The 21424-nt window shown below is 39.6% G+C and overlaps 1 protein-coding gene across 18 annotated transcripts in view; it reads left to right on the plus strand.

Annotated features, from left to right (window-relative positions):
• The window catches only part of LOC105832148 (phosphatase and actin regulator 4), a 214513-nt gene that overhangs the window by 78893 nt on the left and 114196 nt on the right, over positions 1-21424 (plus strand). For 17 of the 18 annotated variants that reach the window (XM_036287916.1, XM_036287915.1, XM_036287914.1 and 14 more), the window contains 3 exons: positions 625-789; positions 1188-1286; positions 3676-4038. In XM_036287916.1, coding sequence (XP_036143809.1) covers positions 625-789; positions 1188-1286; positions 3676-4038 — 627 coding nt within the window. The remainder of the gene's footprint in view (positions 1-624; positions 790-1187; positions 1287-3675; positions 4039-21424) is intronic. The other variant, XM_036287923.1, reaches the window with a different exon arrangement.

Below are 21424 nucleotides of genomic sequence, written 5' to 3' on the forward strand. Positions count from 1 at the left end.
CTGTCTCTGTAATGGCAATGAAAAAAAATCAGGAAGTCGAAAAATTCAAATTAATAGAAGAAAAATTTTTAACACAAAAATTTTATTTCTTACAATTCATATATGTTAATTTTTTGATTGTTAATATTTTAATAAAGGAAATGGTGTTTTTTGACGAATGTATTATATGGATCGATGGTTATTTTCATTTCCACCCTTACGGTTGCCGATAAGAGGGTTGTTGAGAAACCTCGCATCCCTTGTCGGTAAGCACGGATAACATAGGAAACTTCATACGTTTTATTGGAAAAGCGGAAAATCTAGATATCTTGAGTTGATAATTTTGCATTAGTAGATAACGTTAGTAGATACGTAGATAACATTAGTTTGTATCGTGCGTAAATAATCACTTTGCAAGTTTGTGCGTTTATTTATATCAATCGTAACTTCTGTATTATAAATTGTAATACCATGACTTTACATAAATCATAATGTTAAATATGATAATTTTAAATGTGAGAATATTTCGTGTATTTGACGAGTGACTTAGTAAACTTTATCTTATCAAGAAATTTACTTTGCTTTATGTAGGCATGAAAAGCGTTGTAGCGTAAATTATATATAAGATTCTTTTTCTTCTTGCAGCAAAAAAGCAAAATGGTGCTGCTCTGCGAACAAACAGTTTGGGTTCGGGAGCGAGAACGCCACCCTTGGAAAGAAAAAGTAAATTTTCTGCCCTCGGTAGACTTTTCAAACCTTGGAAATGGAAGCGGAAAAAGAAATCGGATAAATTTGAGGCCGCTTCTCTGTGTGAGTAGATAATGCATTCACGTTGTAAAAAGTTTTATTTAAAGGCAATTTATATTTTTGTTATAATAATACAGAAAAATTTAATGGATTTTATTCTGTGTTATTTTTGTTTTTGTAATTGACGTTGTTTTGTCACGAAGAATCGCATTTTAAAATATTGAATGTTATTAAATTTAATATATGCGCCCAAGTAAAATGTTTGCATTTTGCACGAAGAAACGATTTAATGCATTTTAATTATTTTAAATTACTCTGCCCGAAGTTGTTTTAATCTTGTTTTATCGTGTTTATCGCGTTTATCGCAATATTGTACTGTGAAAATATTTAAACGACGCTGCAGATAACAGAGCAAAGAGCGTAATGACGTACGCGTTCGTTTTCTTTGTCTTTTTAAATAGCGCTCGAGAGAAAAATCTCAGTACGTGCCAGCAGAGATGAATTGGTGCAGAAAGGAATATTGCTGCCCGTGATACGATCGACTTCGTTTCCGGAAAATGGTGAGTATGCATCTTCTTATTCGTTTAATTTATTTCTTTTGTACTTGTACTCTGTTGTGTCCAGTTTTGTGTTTACGCTGTTTTTCAAATTTATCTTCTTCGACGCTACATATATTTTTTTAACAACAATTACTTTATTGCCCGTTTTGCATTTTATATATTTTGTCTTTTAAAAATCAATTATAAGTCCAATCGCTTTTCATTCGTTTGTTCGTATTGTTTCTCGGCACTTCTCTCGTTATATATGGTGAAATTTGCACGCCAGACAGGTATTTCCGAGTCCGTTTACCTGTCGCGCCGAAAGTGGTATCCATCCCTTCGGCAGATTGTACAGGAAACGAGAAACAGAGTGCTAGGGTGTCGACAACTTGCCACCCAATGGCGAAGGTCGTAATTGCATTTTACAGTCGTTACCGTGCGGCAGACGCAAACTCAATTTCCGCCGTTACGTGACTAGTCATTAACTTTCCTAAAATCAAAATCACGCGAGATTAAACGTCCAAGTCAATTTACGTTTCGACGTTTTTCGTGAAATATTTATTTCTTGTTATTTCTTGCACGTTTGCGTACGAGACGGATAGCGACGTATATATCCGCTGATATTATCGCGATGTGATACCACTGTAATCCTTCTTACCGACGAGCTGTACGAGGCTTTCAGAATGGTTTCACGTTTTGTTCGGATGTGGAGTTAGCTGATCTTTCGATATTGATATTAATAAAATTTATTTCTCTTCAAATCCGTGACACTACTGCTAATTAAATAATAAAGTTTTATATAGTTAAAATTAAACAAATTTTATCGATACAAAATCAACACATTTACTTCCGTTTTTAAGGAAAATATAATTATAAGTAGCTTGTTCATTAAAGAAATAAAAACTTTATGTTTATCGAGAAATCTACAGAGAAGAGAATATTTCCGAGACATCCGACACGACAATAGTCGAGGACAGGGAAGACTAATTAGCGGCGAGAAATAGGTAGATTTCAAAATGTTTCTTTAATTTCTCTCTTAGTCTCAAGGATTACTTGGATAATTAATAATTATCTTTTCTCGACACTTAAACACGTAGTAATAGTTGTCCTGTGTATTCCTCGAGAAAATTTTGAGAATTCTATTGATTCCGAAACTATTTCGCGAGTTTCGTCATCAGTCATATCCATGTCCAAACAGTCGAAACTTTTTGAGACAAGTTTGAGGAGAGCGCGACTATCCCACCTTTTGTAATTAAAGTATTCCGCTCGCAGTTTCGTCAGATTATCGCGGGAAGTTGCGGAACTTGCCGGTGGTAGTCGACGACAATGACGTAGGGCTATTTATCAACGTACGTCATCTTGCCGGTTACTGCGAGAGAGAGAGAGAGAGAGAGAGAGAGAGAGAGAGAGGGGGGGGGGGTGATACGTTTATTTAAATTAACCGCAAAATCGATTGAGACCCGGGAAACATGGGGATATAAATAGCGGAAAATACGGTAAAATATTGCGTAGGAGTGAATACATTGAGAGAAAAATATCGATAGCAATATCAGATATTATACGCCAGATATACATTAAAAAGCTCAACATCATTATCCAGTTTGCATTCAAATTGATCAAAAGAAAAACTGATAAAAGACTTCTTTTTTACAACTGTGATTCGTATATATGAAAAAGCATTTGTTACGATATAACTATTGTCTTATTGTATATGGAAATCTATTGAGTAGATGTTTTTATATGGATATTTTTTACGCGTTTGTATTATTCTTTTACTAAAATTTAAATTAACGAAACACTAAAATTATACGGACGATAGATTACCGTTTATTTCGGAGTTTAACGTCACAGCCGTTTCTGCGGTAAACCGAATTAACGTGACGTCCATAATCGTTGCATTGTTGACTGCACAGAGCCGTTGTTACGGCTCCGTGATTCTCTGCTCCGTGTTCTAATGTGACTGAGTGGAACTCCAGCTTTGCACCGAAAACACCCGACCTTTGAAATTCCACTCGGGTCGATGTCTCTTTCATATATATTAAATTCAATTCATTTATATAAATTTGATCCTTGGTATGTTTCGCCATCTCTCTTGTTTTTAATCTAACTTGCTATTTTAACTAATAGCAATATTGTTCAATGCATTCGTTAAGAGGCTCGATGCTTTCGTTAAACATCCCTCAAATGTACATCGCGATGTGTGTACACGGTTAAAAAAGCCTAACGGTGTCTTCCAACGCCATTCGCGCATACGGTACTATGCAAATTTCTCACGACCGTCTTGGAAATTACACCGCGAACGTTCGTCGCGAATTAATCATACTCAGGGTGTGGTATCCCTAAATACTAACGACGTACTTCAAGAACGCCGCGGGCAAATTAATATTCAAGATCGCGCTTCTCGTTGCAGAAACGATAAGCGAGTCGGTGACAGACGCGCAAAAACCACCGTCGCCGCAGCAAACGTCTCAGCAGCAGCAGCAGCAGCAGCAGCAGCAACAACAACCGTCGCAGCAACAGCCACCCGGCATCACTGTGACTGGTAGCACCGGGGGTGGCGATGGCACCCCCGCGGCAACACCCACGTCCGTCGGTAACGTGCAGCATTCCCAGCAATCCCAGCAAGCGGTACCCTCGGCCACGCCGACCCCGACGACTGCCAACCCGCATTCTACTACAGGACCGCCCAGCAGCAATCAGCCATCGCCTCATCCCTCGCCTCTCTACTCCGTGATGCCGCAGCAGGCCGGCCAGCCCAACGGCAGCACGCAAGGTAAGCCAGGGGGCTGCGAGTTTCCGTCAGTCTCCCCTTGTGCCGCGCGACTGAACGCGAGTTCGCATGGTTTCGTACTGGCGATTGTCACGGCAGGGTGCGAAATTACGCGCGGCCGCTCGAAAAGTTCCAACGAGAATAACATGATGGAAAGCCGGCCGGTCGTCCTCGAATTTCGAGGGTCGTGAGTTTCATGGTGGCGACTGGAATTGCATTTACTTTCTGTCATCAGAGACATTAAATCGATAAATGGCGAGATATGAGCTTTAATTTTTCTCTCTCTTCTCGATCGACCGAAATATGTAATTTGCTTGATAAAAATGTGGAATGCTAAGAATAAGACATCACTGGGGACATATGACTATATAAAAGATGACGTAAACGATATTCGATTGGGCTATTTGGAAAAATAGATTCTATCGCATGGCAGACAGGCCAATTTGAGTAGATACACATGGGAATTATAGTAGTATGTATCGATATTGCATTTGCGCGTATACAGGGCGAATAATCAATTCTATTTTTATTTTATTTTGTTTTTGTTACATAATAGGAATGATATATTTTCGTTTCAGTGGCTAAACGAAATTTAATTACTTACACCGGCAAACGTTTATCTCAATCTGCATCAATTGCTCTGCGAATAATATTAATGGCAAAAATATTTATTAAATATATTCTGCTCTTTTATAGCTTTCTTTTTATAATTTTGATTGGCAATCTTTCTGTTTTATTTTATTTTAAAGTTAGATTTTTAACATAATTTCCTTGCGTTATCAATTACCCATTTCGTGCATTTTTCTAATATTTATTTCTCCTTTTATTGCTGTTTTTTTAATATTCTTGCTTAATTAATACACTATATATAGGTGATGAGGACGAAATATTACCTTCCTTTGAAAAATGCTTTATAGATTGTCGCATAATGAGCTCTTATCGCGCCTAAAATGCGCACACACAATGCTGTATGCATAAGCGACGACCTAATTACAAAACCTCATATACCGAGGTAACGTTAATGAGCTACCAAGTATAATCGCGTATCATGCTATGCCGAGTAAATTTCTCATAGAATCTACGTCTTATCCTTTTGCTGATATCTTACCTTTTAGGTATTAAGTAGAGTAAATTTGAAATATTAATATCAATCGAATAGCTTAATAATTTTCATGATTGAATGAGCTTTAATAATTGTCTATATTTTTTGTACGTAGTAATATACGAATTGCATCTTGAAAAGAAAGATTGTCAAACAAATTATGTTTATAAATTTATAAATTTATTTCAGCTTTTGAAAATAAAGAACAACATTTTATACACAGTAGAGAATAATTTAATGATTTTTTTTACTCATTTAATTATCTGAGTATCCAGTTTTTTAAATAAAGGTTGATATTATTTAATATATCAGATAGGATGTGAAATAAACATCGTGACCTGGACTTTTTTGATCTCGCATATCTGATGTATTTTTTAAATAAATTGGGTGACATTCCATGAAATAAATAATACGAACGTGTCAAAATAGAAGCCAATTTCAAACGGTAATATGATTTCTTAATCCGATATTGATTTTTAACTTGCAATACAAAATTTACTTATTGCTCCAAATCTTATAATTTTTACATCGATATTTTCAGTATTATGTAACATCTAACGTTACTTGTCCAATATTAAAAGTTCTTCTTAAAACCAGTAATATACGTTTTGAAATTTTAAATTATATCACATAATTTTATACATCTTATATATTAATAAAAATATAGGAATTATTGAACAATAGTACCATAATTGTTCTTATTTTTAATAATTTTAAATTAGTAATTAAATAAAAATTTTAATTATTAAAATTTATTACATAAATGTTATATATATTTTTGTGTATTTATTTCATATTTTAGATTAAAAAACAGATATGGACATTAACTTTCGCGAGTAATCCAATTCTGTAACGTCACGTATAAGTAGTTGATGTGTCGCTTAAACAAGGATATGGGGTTTCTTCGCTGATCTAAACTGAAACCGTAAAAGATACGTTATTATCCGAACTAGTATTGCGATATTACAAAGTTCCTTTGACTATTTGGTTAGAGATACCCTTAGCGGAATTCGAAGATTGACTCTTATTCATAAAACATGAAGTTTTTGAATAATGTTATAAAACATTGCATTCCTTTACATAAAAATACGTAGCACTGACGACTTTATTGTTCTCCGGATTCGTAATATAATGCTCACTAGAGAAGTATAATAATAATTTCATGCTTCTTTCCGCGCGACGATGTTTTTATTCGACGCGGGAGCACCGTAGGAAAATACATTTTTGTATCTGTCGTATTCGAGCTTCCCGTCTTTTTCTCGCCGAGCACACCGACGCGGCGCACTATCCGCCGTGACTTACCTACTTCAAAGGCAAGTGCGAAACCATGCTTTCAAAGATATTTTGCTACAGCGGGTGTAATATTTCTGTGATACTGGCGCGAGCGCATTTTTCTTGCTAGGCAAAAAAATTACTCCCCCGCGCTGTAACTAAGGAGACGACGTGCTTTAGAAATCGGGCGCATTAGATAGCGGTGCAATAAGCCTTTAGCACCTGTTACCGGTGACAGGTTGTTCCATGACCAGAATTAAGGGCCAGCTGTCTCGAGAGACGGCGAGTCGTTAATCGAGGGGATGCAATCAATGCCAGTTTATTTCACGGGGTTTTCTGCTCTTAATTTTAACGACTCTCTCTTTTTTGCTTCAAGAAACTGACTTCTCTTCGACGCTTTTTATTCACACGTGTCATGTGCATTATAGCATTGTAAATTAGGTTTATAATCTGATTATGACACCAATATAAAGTATTATACACATAGAGAAATTGATGATATTTCTACTTTTATATAAATATTACATAAATGTTATATATTTTATTTAAAAAAAAAAAAATTAAATGCACGTACGAGATATACATCGAATCGATATAAAATTAAGATATTCTTAAAAAATGTATACAGAAATGGATGTCTTGCATATACAATACATTATTGACATAAAATGCAAAATTGTGCATTATAAATACAGACGTAAATATACTAAACAGAATGGAATGAAAGATCAAAGCAATAATTGCTAGTAATTTTCAATGATCCCTAATGTCTAATAATTCCTGAATTTCCGTTAAACTCTTTACTCTCTTTAAATTTATGGTGGCTTATTAGATCCTCAAAGTGTGTACGCTCGAAGGACCGGGATTACGGACGGTTTTAATACAGTTCTGTATCATGTGCGCTTGATGATGTATCGGGGGATTTACCGGCGAACTTGAATAATGACAGATCCACGGAATTAATGTCCGTTGCGCCCGAGTCTCCCGTCTCATGCCATATTTGCACGCTGTTCAAGCAGTTTTCTTGGATTAGCCCCGCGTGTGTTAGACCGTGTAAATATTATCGATCGAAGTTTATCCCCGTTGTGCGATTTCATCGAGCGAGAAGCGGAAAACCGTGAGAAAGGTAAATCCGCAATAATTCTCACGAAATTGACCTCGTTTCACGCGATGTTTTATTCGCAGCGATTCTACGTGCCATGACAGCGGTACGAGAAGGAATTTTTTTTTTTAGCTTTCCACTCGCGTTTCGTAATTTTCGATATTTTTACACGCGTACGACGTCAGGTTTAACGAATCCTTATTCTGGCAAATAATCGCGTTTTTCTGCCGTCTCGAAATAATTCTTTTTTGTGCAGAACTCATTTTATAAAGAGAATCTTTATTTTCTTATTTTGCTAATTGAGTTGAATACTTCTTTTGAATCCTTTACTACTTTTGCGAGCGGGAGCCTCCGGCAGAATTCGTGACGAAACGCCAAGAAGCTTTCGCAAACATAACGTCTGCCTCCGGCGGCGGCGTCGTTCTGGATTTTTTGGGGGATTTTCTTCGTCGCTAAACACTGGAAGACGGTGGGAGGGTGCACGGGGGTGCGAATTACGCTTTCGTGACGAGGGCGACAAACGAAAGACGGGCAAACAAAGAGTGAATCGTGTACACGAACACGGCCGTTCAGTATTACGCGCTGTTTCTCGTTTGTCTCGCGGGCAAGGAGCATAAACGCGAACGATCGATCGATAATGTCTCTGCGACGGGAGAGCCTACGAACCCCTCGTTTCTCTTCTCATTCCAACCCTTTTGAAACCGCCCGGTCGTCGGAAAGGATTCAAATTGGTGATGAGAAGCCACCGAATCGTTAATCGCCACGTTCACGCTCCCACAATCCGTCTAGACCAGACTTAATCTCTGTTGTTTTGCAACACGAATACACTTGTACTGAATCCTTGTTTCTTGACAGAAGTATGTTCTATCAATTGTCTTTATATCAACATTTATTCGATATGGAAATATAATAATGGAAGATAACCCAAGGCAAGTAGCATTGTTTCTTGTATAGGTGGATTTCTCAATATCTTATACTCTTAGAAAATATTTAAAAATTTATGTTATCACAGCAGGGTTTTGTCGAATTGAAATTGTCTTGGGCGAGAATTGAAACTAGAAAAATGTGTAAAGGGGCTCGCGTAAATTGTTTTTTATTCCAAGCGACGAAGGATAATAAAAAAAATGAGAAAAATAGAGTGCCATTCGTTCAGCCGGATGTTTCTGCTCTGCGGCGAGCAATATATTTTTTCATTTCCGAGCCGAGCTGAGCCGACAACTCAACCGTAGCTAATATCACCGTACGGTCGATAGTCGTAGCAAGAATCACGTCTGGATTCAATCTGTTCGATCGTTCGTCATTTAACACGACTACAGGTCGTTCGTCTGTTCGCAGATGCTTCTTATTTTTCAGTTTCCGTTACAATTTCCTCCAATTTCATCCGAAGGGCGATGCAATGATCATTGTTTGAAGAGTCGTGGGATTTTTAAAAAAATCTGGAATTTATCTTTTTTTTTTTTTTGCTTAAACGCAAAAGAATTAATACAGACATTTATATTTCTCTTAATATCGACTTTCTTTTGATTAATGATTTCTTAATTTTGATAATTTGCATCAATCGTTTAAATTTAAGACGTCAAATCTTTTACGTCTGCGTTTTGCATTAACATCATTCTGAGACGAATGTTTTTCGTATCAAACACCGTAAAAAGAATAGAGGCATTCAATAATTCAAACATTGAAAAACAGGAGACACGCTAATGTGCATATTTCACCAGGGAAAAGACTCGTATTTTCCCGACTGTGTAGCCGTTGTATAGTTTCCGTAACATATAGGTGTGCAAAGAGACGACGAGACAGAGGGAAGGAAAGAGAGAGAGAGACGCGGAAATATAGCGAGAAAGAGAGCGGACTACTACTTGCGGATCGATATTGACGCAGGGCCGTCGTGAAACCTTACGCCGACGTTGACGACGAAATTCACCCCCTTTGACGTGCTGGGGCACGTTTCGCGTAATTTCTCCCCTTAATAAATTCGGTGTTCGTCGGATCTTAATCTTGTATATCTACATTCTCGTGATTTTGCGCTAATCTTATCGTATCAGCGAAACAGTATCGTAACTACTGTAAATTTATTTACAAATTAATTACAGAACTACAATTTTTCAAAATTTTTTTCCAAAATTTTTAACATCCAAAGAATTTGTAACATGTATCAAACTTTTACGAACATAAATTTTGGATTCTCACGACTGTGAAACGTGCCGCTTGTTTATCGCAAAATTATCGGCAGCCATTCGTCAAAGTGATTTTGTGGAAGAGTTACGGGAAATCGATATCGGTCAGGTATCGATATATAAATCGAAATGTAGGCATTTTGCAATTCGAGCTTCGTATAACCATTATTTTTTAGTTTACAAAATCGATTTTAATTTGTTTACCGCGCGCAAAAAAATATCACCATTATATCGTATAATAATTAGTTTTATCGAAACGACACATTATTATCGTAAATTACTTATAGACAAATGTAATATGAATTTAAAAAAATTTTCTTAATTGCGTTGCGAATTTTATATACGATGCTAATTTTACTTTCTTCTTTTCGAGAAAAAAGATATCGGACAGGAAATAAAGCACGCAAATTTTGTGATGAAAGTGATGAAAGTTGCGGTTTATGATAATGGAATTTAGCTCGCGAGACTTCTTTTTCAGGTTCCATTGATATCACGTAGGGACGGTTTTAAAGCTAAAGTGGAAAATTGAATCGCAACGATAACGGCAGGAAGATTCACTTAATGTCGACAGCGATTTTACCCTTTCAGCGCGCGCGAGACGAGGAACTTGCTACAGAGGAGATCTGTCTAGTACTTAAATTTTCACTTGATGATACGTACGGTTCTCTTCTCTCCTGTTGGTTCCTACCGTCTCACCTTCGTGCTGCGTACGGCGACTCTTAAACAAATGAAAAATCGCGTGACAAAGTTTCGCCTGAGTTTGAAATATATGAGCGATATTTGAGGCGTGACAAAGGACCGATAAATTTTTGAAAATAAGGACGAATATTTTTTAGCATGAGCGTTTGTGTTACGTTTCATAAGGACGCTTCAGAGAGATTTCGCGCGTCTCGTTAAAAACAGTGCGGTGCGATTTGCATTGCAGTCACGTACTAGTTTCGCCAACTCCTATATATCTCGCGTATCGCCTATCCTCGCGAAGAGGAAATGGATCTCGCGATGTCCGAGAAGAGTTCGGCGACACTATGTCACATCCTAATGCGAAGTTTCGACGCGGCTTCCGGACGGAAAAAGTTTCTGCGTCTTCAGCCTATATGGTGCGCCGTTCTCAGGGGTTCTGCGGCAGGCAGGCATGTAAACGGCTGGCTGCGCGCATTCACCGTTTTACCGGATTTCTATATCCCATTCTCGACAAACTCCCGCGTTCGGTGCGCGTCGCCTCTATTTTTTTCTTTTTTCTTTTCGTGGTGTCAACTTCCCCGCGAAACTGATCCCGAGGCGTGTTTTTCGCGTTTCACGACTCCACGATTAGATTTCTTACTCCAACATTTCTCGTTTCGTCGTAGGAAACAATGCGAGTTACCATTAAATATTCAACGTAATGCTTGCTAGTTTTGCTCGTATAAAACCGGACCCAGACATTCAAGTGAACTTATCAAGTATGCATGCGCAAACACGCTCATATAAGTTTATTGGAGTGAATAGATCCAACAAAAACTGCACCGATATTTTGATATTGTAACTGCAACAAATATGTATGAAAATAATTCGATATCTGCACCAAACTGGTTTTCTCGAGTAAATTGGCGTGTGTTTTGAAATTATGTTGAAAGTATTATGTTGAAATATATATCAAAGAATTGCGCTTTCTAATCGTTCCTTTTGTAATTGTTTAATTTAATTAATACACTGAAAAAAATTTACTAAATTAAAATAAATATTTTTTTTAATAGTACCAGGCAGAAGTTTTGTAAAAAATAAATAATATATTGCCTGGAAATAAATATATTTATTTCAAATAAGATAATATTTTAAATGTATACAAAATGTATAATACATTTTCTAAATTAAAGAAAATATTATTTTATTCAAAATAAATATTATTTATTTTTTTACAAAACTTCTGCATGGTACTATTTGAAAAAATATTTATTTCAATTTAGTAAATTTTTTTTCAATGTAACAATAATGCTTTTATACGAAAACAGTTTTCAGTCACACATTTTTACAAATAATTCTTTACACATATTCCTTAATCTGTTCTTATAAAAGCTTTTCAATTTGCTTCTATTGCTATTTGTAGGATTTTTAATTTCAGATGAAAAGCAATTCTTTGGTGTATATTTCACACGATTATTTTTAAGCTGCGCATGTTTGCACAAATATACTAACAAGTTTGGCTTATTTGAACGTGTAGCTTATTTAAGCTTTATCGATACTTCAGTTTCAAAATACGATAGAAAAACAACTTCAAAATACAATTTTTTAGTACAGAAGAATAACGAATAGTTTACGTGATGTTCCGTACATATAACGGGACAGTATTTGATTGAAAAAGAAGTGATTCAATCTATATTCTAGAAAATATAGATTGATGGATCGCGATTTCGTGATAACGTCGCCTCTGGCGTGACTAAAAAAAAATAAAAAATAAAACAAAGAAAAAATTGTGCATTTAGCTCTAACGATGAATCTTTGTGGTACACGCGATGCAGGAAATGCGTTTCGGCTCGATGGAAATATCGATCGCGGTTCTGCGGCGAAATATTTCGTGCGTGCCGACGAACGGAAAATTGTGCGATGGGCGCGTGACGAGCGAGTTCGTCGTCCCCGACAGAAACCGAATGGATTGACGCCGACGGAATCGATCAAATTTTATACCCGGCGGATACAAATGGACGATACAAAGTGCATCTCGGAACAATAATCGATAGCGCGGTTCTCCGAAAAAAACGTTCCTCGCGTGCGCAACGGGGTTGAATAGGAAATTCGGCGCGTGGCGAAGGAACAACGGGGGTTCCTGGAATGCGGGCGAGAAAATTGCAAAGGCGTCTTCGGCGGAGCCTCGTTCGAGGCTCTCGTGAAATTCCTCGTGAATTTTCTATCGTCTGTGCATCGTACTGCCAGCACCCGAGGTCGGCGAACTCTCGGGGTTGCCCCGTGCGCGCGTGCGGGGCGCTTTGATGTAATTCTAGAAGGTTACTAACTTTGCGCGGCTTGATCGTTCGCGGGGGAATCGCTCAAGTGGCCGCAACGCACACCTCGTCGAGAACGTGTGTACACGTGGTCTCTGAAAAGCGTCTGCGACGCTGTAGTTTTCTCCCTCTCTTTTTCGTTTACGCTTCTCTAACGCGCGTCAAGTGCTGGGCGCAACCCAAGTTGCACGCGAAGCATTACGACGTAGCTTTCAAAGGTTCCCCCTTTCTCAAAGTGGAGCTCCGACAAGACGACAACAACAGATATCGCAAAAATGACATTGTAAAACGAGATTTTTTTGTCGATTTTTTGCGGAGACACTTTCGGAGAGAGATCGAAAAAACTGCTTTAGAACCTTTCACACGGTCGCTCGAGAAAGGATCTTCTCGTCGCGATATAAAATTGCAATCTAGGAAATTTTTCCGGGCGTTCGTTGGAGAGGGGGGGGGGAGGGGCGACAAAGTTTCTCAAAGCGTTTCTTCTCCCCGAGGTCTTCTCGCCGAGGCGTTCTCTTCTCGCGTGAATATTTTTTTGTAAGAGGGCTCGGTTAAATAATGGCGGGCTACGGTGTGAAATGGGTGGCGCGGAATGAGAGATGGTAGCGAATGTATCATTCATCCGGTCCGTCTGGGCGAGAGTCTGCCTGCCTCGCACAGAAGAGAATAATATGTCGAGCCGGAACGGTCGGAATTCTTCAGACGCGATGTTTCCTGACCCATCTTTCACACGGCGGCCGGAAGAGCTTTCTTACGCCATCGCCAGATCGATAATTCCCCCTTGTTATCTCGAATTCGTAATAACTGTCGATTGCACTCGCGGATATTTTTGAGAGGGTATCCCGTATATTTCGACTTCCGCGCTGAATGGCGGAACTTCGGCACTGTCGGGCGAGAGATCTCCCGAGCTCCGACGAAACTTTCCGATTCAAGCGAGCGACTAAACCCCCCGCTTGACTTTTGTGAATTCTGCGAGAAGTTTAGCCTACGACTCTGGAAGACTGATCGTCGTGACATGGAGAATTCCGCTTTCTTCTTCCGTATTCTCAGAGATGACTGAGTTTATCTGGCACTGGTATCGCTCGCGTTGTTGGAAAATGAATTTCGTGAACTTCGGCAAAGCTGCAGGAATATGCACGCATTCAGAGATGCGCGTTTAACAAATTTAAAAATTTATGTAAATAGCAAAGGCTTAAGTGATAAATACTTAATTCAACTTAGGCTTGAAGATTCTATCAATCGTGAACTTTTCTCTTTTTTTTTTTGTACTGAGTTATAATTAAACAAGTTTAGTCTGTACGAAACAATGCTAATAAGTATGTTAATCTTAACTTATACACTGAAAAAAAAAGTAATATATTCAATAAAATATATTATTGCGGTCTGCCAATTACAGATATACTCAATACAATAATATATGCTATTGCAGTATCAACATTGTACTTGCATTAATAGCAAATATTATTGTATCGAGTATTTAATGTAGTTGGCAGCCCGCAATCACATATGTTATTGGCTTTATTACATTATTTTGTGTATATTTTTATTATATAGAATTATTATAACTTCGAGATGTACAATTGAACAAAATTGTAATACAATTAGATTTTTACTTTTACTGAATTTTCATAAAATTTCCGAATAAAACGCACGTCAATGAGACATTAATTCCAATATCATAATCCACCAATCGATTAACTGACATCAATATAATCTCAGTCCGACACCAGAGTAATCGAGGAAGCTTAAAGCAGCAAACGCTATTCCGCATTCCGTGAAACAGTTGCACCTTGGCTATTATGTATCTGGCGAGCTTAATTTGAATAAAGCCCATACGCCGGCCCGAACGACGTCGAATAATTTACATTTGCGCGGACCGTTGCGGTAGATTTACCACCCGGCGCCGCGAGGGTTAAGAACCCCCCCTGGATTACATCGTTTTCTTCGACATGCGCCATCGGCGCGATAAACTTTGCGGTTTTGCGCGCGCGTTTGTACATAGACGGAAAATTGGAAATCGATATGTCGGCCGCGTGCCTGTATGTATGTACGGTACAGCGATGTACGCGTCTCGCCGTATCTCGCGTATGGATCAGAGCTATAAACATGTTTGCACGCGCGCGTCGTCCAGGCAAGCCGCGCGCTCGCGCTTTGAAAACGACCACCATCGCCGTGGGAGTACAAGTCCCGACCACTTGTCGTTTAAATATAAAAAGGCAACGTGATCGCGACGATAGCGTCACACGTTATTCCTCCGTCCGATGTATGCATGTCATGTTCGCGTGTAACACGTCACCGATGTGACGACAAAATTGCCTTGGATGACGATCATCGCGTTCGGATTATCGGCGTGCTTTCCTCCCGAAATACGCCGTGATAATTTTCCCAAGGATTTCTTAGCCAAAGGCTTTCGATTCTGATTTACGTCTTTTTTTTTTTTTGTTGATAAGTTTTTCGAGGGATGGATAAGTGTTTTGCTAGGAGACCCTTTAACTTTAAAGATTAAATAATTATACAAGCAGTTAACGCAGCTTTTAAAATTACCTTCCATTTTTCTTTGTTTCAGGTATGTATTACAAGCAATTGAGAATCCTGTAAATCCCTGTTGATCTCAGAGGAGCATTGTGAGTATAATTTTATCTCGAAAATTTTTTGACAATTATGTGTCAAACGTCGAGTGAATTTTTAATTGTTTTTCGGTACAGATACAGCAAGTTTTTTTTTTTTCGACACTTTTATTACTGTCGCGAATTTTTATTATGTCATTTACTAAATGTTATGTAACTCACAATAAAAAAAGTGATAAAAAACCGCAACAATTAAAACTCGACAGTGAAGCTTTACTGTTAGCAAATCTACGATTTGCTCTTTATCACACAAGAAATTATGTATTAGCATTATTACACTCGCACAAAAGTGGTTCCTTTTGACTCCGGCCGTCTGTCTGCGCATAGCATTTGCCACCTTGAAACGTGGTTTGCCTAATTGAGAGTTTAATGTCGCTATGAAGGTGCATTTGTGCCATGATAGTCTTTGATCTCGGTTTCGTACATACTCGAATTTGTCGTTATCTACGATACCTTTGCCGTCATTAAACTCCGCGACGACTTCGTGTTCTTGTGTGCTCCTTCAAGCGAAGACGATTCTGCTGTTGGCGAAAATAATTTTATGTCGCCTCTTGTAATTTTTAGAACACTTCGCAATATCCCGCATTCTTCTCGCCTTTGTATTCAAGGTAGTTTTTTTTTCTAGTTTGATGTCTCTCACGGAGATTCCATTTGTAAATTGCTTTCCGTTGAGTGTGCGATGTTTCGGAATATAGTAAAAAATTGAATATAAACAGATCTTTTATTATTTTATATGATTTATTATATTGCCACGAGGCATAATTTACAAAGGGACAGGATATAATCATAGGCCGAGCTGTCGCGGAGTGAAATATATTGTTTCACAGTGCATTCATGCCAGCGCGGCGTTGACGAGAGACAAGGAAATATCGAGCGGTTCGCGCAGAAGCATACACGTGAATCTATTCAAGTCGTGACGAAAATCGACGGTTGCCCGTCTGTCATCGTATCTTCTGATATTTTCATGACCAGCGATCGCATTATGATTCACGAGGTTAACGAGGATAATAAAATTAATTTCTTAGCTTGGAGATCAGTGAATATCCGCGAAGCTCTTTAAATACCCACCTGCATAAGTAGGTCACTTGAATCAGATCCTCGCGATAGAGAGGAAGTACTTAAAATGGAAAGATCAAACCAATCATCTTTACTGGCGTAACCTTTCTGCGTAGATAAAAATCTCGTACTTTCGTGTAAAAGTTTAATCAATATCGTAAAAATCCTAGAAAAAGTTGATTTCCACTTGCAATCCTCGCAGTTCTCGCTTTATTTTCGCGGCACTTATTAAAAAGTTGAAATACGCATATTAAAGATGTAATTAAGCACGATAAAACGTAACGTTGAAGAAAAAGATGCCCGATTAAACTAATGTTGGGATAAGCAAAGGTCCTTTTCCAAAGGTTTAAATTCTCTTGAAAGTACACGATCGGGATTTCATTTCTTCGGGTGGACTTTTTCTTTTTTCTTTCTCTCTCTCTCTTCATTTCGAGAATAAGATGAATCGGCGACGTAAAAAATTTATTGGTCTTCCCTACCTGCCGTATGATTCTCGAAATAGTATCGTGCTCATCGGTCAGACACCTTCGAGGGCTCGCACGCCAGGTGCATCGTCGCGGATAGGTGTATGGACCCGGTGGTGGTAGGTCGGTATAATCGGCGGCGGTTGCAGCTGCAGAAGGAAAGCAGGGGGTTGGCACGGGGTGGAGAGCCAGCCGCCGCCACCGCCGCCGCCGTCGGCCTGTCGAGGGGGTCGAGCTCACCCGTTGGGGGGGAAGCCAGCGCGCAAAGGTGGCGTCGGCGTCGCGACGCCCGGAGAGAGTCAGTCATCAGCCGACCTCAACGCGCCGCGTAACTTTACTCCGGTCTGGTGAAGCGCGTCGTGGTAGTGTGCTTTCCGATCTTCCGGGGGTTGACGTGGAGTTGAAAACATCGGGACAGCGGGAGTTTGCGTTTGCGTCGCCATCGTCGTTGCCGTCGCCATCGGTTCGAGATACACAATCGTCGCTTCGTGTGTCGTCGTTGAGTTGTGCATCGGAAGATCGACGCCGAATGCGTAACGCGCCATGCTGGAGCGTGCACTCGTGGTGCACCCCGCGAAGTGACACGTTACCGATACGTAGCCCTTACCCTTTCGCTCCAACTCGCTTTCCACGAGGGGAAAGCGGGGTCGCTGTCTCGCGGTGGTGCCTAACTTAAGCGACGAGTGTGTGAGTCCGAGATCTACGGAGCCCGAATCTCTCGCGTCTCGCGCGCGCGCGCGTAATTACGGCGTGCATCGAGTCACGTACGTGCAACGTAAATTTCCCACGGGCACCTTTGACCTTTGCTTCTTATCCGCGTGAGCAAGCGCGACTCTCGAAAAGTCTCGCGCGCGCGGGGATTTCACACCCCCGTGGTGTGCGACGGTAAAAAGACGCAAAGGGCACGAGATGTCGTTTAGTCTGAAGTGGGTCACGTAACTTTTTCTCCCCCGCGAGAGTCGCGAGTCGCGGCTACGACGCTACTGACTGATTGCCGAGTTTCGCGGATGCTGCAAGGTTTTGTCGATTTCATGAACGATTTCTCGAACTTGCACCGAGATATCGCGGATGAGTGTCTTAACCGAGCGCCATGCGTCGACCCGGGTATCCGCGTGACCCGGCGACCTAACGTAGCACAGTGTAGCTGAGGTCACTGGGTACCCCGCCCGGATGCTATCGGGGAATTCCCTGCGTTTCGTTTCTCGCCTCTTCCCGCAATTAGCAATTTTGTACAGGAAATGATTGGGGCAGAATGTTTCGTCAAAGTTCCCCTTGAATAATGGGGGGGAAAAGACACACAGAAGAATTACGAATCCCTCGTAACTTCTTTCGCTATTGGTGACTTTATATGCGCGATATAATAGAAATAGCACAATATTCTAATTGTTAAAGAAATATCGAAGAGCGATGTGTGTATGTGTGTGGAATAATCTTGTAAATTTATATATTCGTGTTGAGATCTTTTCCTCAACATTTGTTTGATAGGTAAATGTTTTCATAGTACCAAGTTACGCGATATTACGTTGTTTTACAATGTTTTACGACCCTCGTTTATTAACGGACCTGTGATATTTCATCCCCTGTACAAGGTGTGTTCGGACAGATTCGCATTTCTTATCGGGGTTTGGTCATCGTCGCTGCATCCCGTTGATAAGCCACTGTTTACGTTGCACGGACGTTCTCCTCCGAGCACGTGTTGAAATATCGGGCACACAAAACGACGGGGCGTTTCCGCGAATCGTCGTTTATGAGCTTTTTTTTCTCTATGTTAAATTACAACATTATTTTAATGTGTCTTAATAGTTGTATAACATGGCGCTATTTAGACTAACAATATTTTGACAGCTTCTACGAAGTATATCGAGCCGGAACAGCTCCCGCTTTTAATTGTATAATAATCCCGCCTCAATTGCATTAAATAATCAAATGACGGATAGACATTAATACAAATGGAAACTATACATTATTAACTAAATCTGTTTATTAAGCATAAACTATTGAAAACCCATTCATCATCACTCTATGCGGATTTTGTTACCGTTATGGAAGACTGAAATATCGTTGCTACGTTCATCCCATAATGTTTTCTGCTGTGTACAACAGATCAATAGGATCGATAGATTGATATCCTTCTTGCGTGCGAACACATTCGCGATTGCTCACACGATTACATCGCGATACGTGCCCGGCGAACACACTCGCGAAATTTAATCTTCGGGGTTATCCCGCGAGTGCACTAATCCGGACAGCGATCGTAATCCGTTGATCGAGCGGGGGATGCACCGACGTGCAGTGACGTGGACGAGGACGCATGCTGCCGGGAAGCGTGCGACAACGATCACGACGGCGGACAGCCAGTAATCCGCTGCCTCAGAGTCGGTGACCTCTCGACCAATCGCAGTCCGGCGGAGTGTGATGTTTGATGCTGCAGTGGTGTTTTATGCGGCGACGACGAAAAGGTGTGCACATCCTCCACCATCCACTCGCCGTGTAGCACGGTATAACCGAGGATAGGCGATAGTACGCTCTGTTAAGTTAATTTTATTGGCGCTGCCCGGACTGCGGATGCGGTTGCAGCATTGTCGGCCACCTCATTCTTCCCGTTCCCCCTCCCCTCCCCCCCCGCGGCGCGGTACCTTCGATCCGTCGCGCTCGCAGCGGGAATCTCTCTCGCGGTCTCCGATCTCTGCAATTTTCGCTTTGTATTTATGCATGAATATGCAAATAGAGAAAATGCGACATGTGTAAGGGCGCTTTCTCGCGACAGATGTAAAATGCGATTCGTCGTCTTTGATATCGATTCCTTTTTTTTTCTTTTTTTTTTCGTTGAACGCTTTGATCTATCTATACAGCAAATATGTCCATCTCTTCTTTTATTGTTTAGAAACGTCTGCTTCGTCAATATCCTTTTTGTGGTTTAGAGAGTATACGGATAGGGTTGAACAATAGATGTTTCATAACGTTTAACAATTCGCGTCGACGATTTGACGATGTAGATGACGAGTCGAAAATTAATTAGCACGAATCGGATAAACCCTGAAGATCATTTGATAATCGATTTAGGCTCGGCGGAGAGTACCGTCGTGAAAGGCTCGATCGATTTCCAAGTGAAGAGCTTTCCGGATGACCGAAAGGAGGAGCGCGATGAGCCGACTTGCCGGAGCCCGGGATATATACTTCATCTCCTAGGTGAAGTGTTGACGCGAGAGAACGACCGGGTGATCCAGTCAATGGCTCTGAACGGCTCCATTTAGTCTAACGGGCGGTCTATGAAATGATAATATCGCCGTTGAGTCGACTCGCCAGCAGCGACCTTGTCGCTCACGACGTCCTGTTATTAGATTGTAAGCGTATAATAAACCGTTTGCGCGCGGCATCTTTTTAGTACTCGTCAAGTTGCCCGTCTGGGCGAGTCCTTGATTTCGTAACGCGATATCATCGTGCGTTGCAACGCGACACGCGGTTCGCCAACGCGTTTACACGCTCGGATTAGCGTGCGATGCAATATGGCGCTCTCGCGGTTATCGATCTGAATATTCTAATTTAAATTACGCTCTCGTATGACACACTCGCTCGTGCACATGTAGAGTGCGAGTTATAATATTGGAAAGTTCTGATGCTCAATAGCAAAAGCGCCGTATAACGATAACTTATTATGTTTTATTTTATTCTTAATTGTCTCTTATGCATTTCTTCGAAACGAATAAATTGGATTAAACGTATACGCGTTTACATGTATGACACTGAAATTGAATGGTGCAATGAGCATTAAACAATTACTTTGTTATTAACGAATCATAAGATGCAGATGATTTTTTTTTTAAGGGGAATAATGAAATAAAGAAAGTGATCTTATTTGTTTCTAACGTTTACGTTAATTGGCATTTAAATGCGAGACTCAGGCGATATGCCTGACCGAAGTCGCGGAAACAAGAAATGCAAGCTCTTGCGCGCAAGATTTTTATCTAAACTATTATGCATTGCTATGAAATTTTAATTTCGATTTCTTCAACTGTCTTGCGCTACAGGTTTTATTTTACCGACGAAGTAGGTAGAATCTCTCTCCATATTTTTTTTTTTTGTTTAAAATTTCGTATGCTATCACAACACCGAACGTCATTTTTTTTATTTTATTTGTAATTAGACTGAAAAGTATCCACTTGGATTGAACTGAATATAGAGATGTTAAGGATATCAAAGTAATTGAATGTTGATTATGGCGTTATTTTAATTTACGTTTTTTTAAATTTTATTTTGTTTATAATAATTTATTTGCGTTTTATCAATTTTCTCTCCTTTAACGTCACTACATTTTCATGTAGCCAAAGGTTATACACGATTCAGTGGCGTGACCTAATTTTGCAATCAATGCTTTCAAGATGTAAGGGTCTGTAAATGAAATTTTGCACATCCCTTTCTGCTGGTGTCGCTAAAATAATCGCATACTGAATTGCTTTATTAAAATTTCGTAATAAGATTATTATTTTTTCTATGCGTATCTAGATATAATAACGTGTTGTGTCACTCGATATTTTTTCAAATTTAGAACTTTTTAATTTATTATAAATGTAAAATTTAATTGTTATAAGAAAAGTTAAATGTACATTTTTTAATTGC

The sequence above is a fragment of the Monomorium pharaonis genome, chromosome 6, assembly GCF_013373865.1.
Source record: "Monomorium pharaonis isolate MP-MQ-018 chromosome 6, ASM1337386v2, whole genome shotgun sequence".
NCBI lineage: Eukaryota > Metazoa > Arthropoda > Insecta > Hymenoptera > Formicidae > Monomorium > Monomorium pharaonis.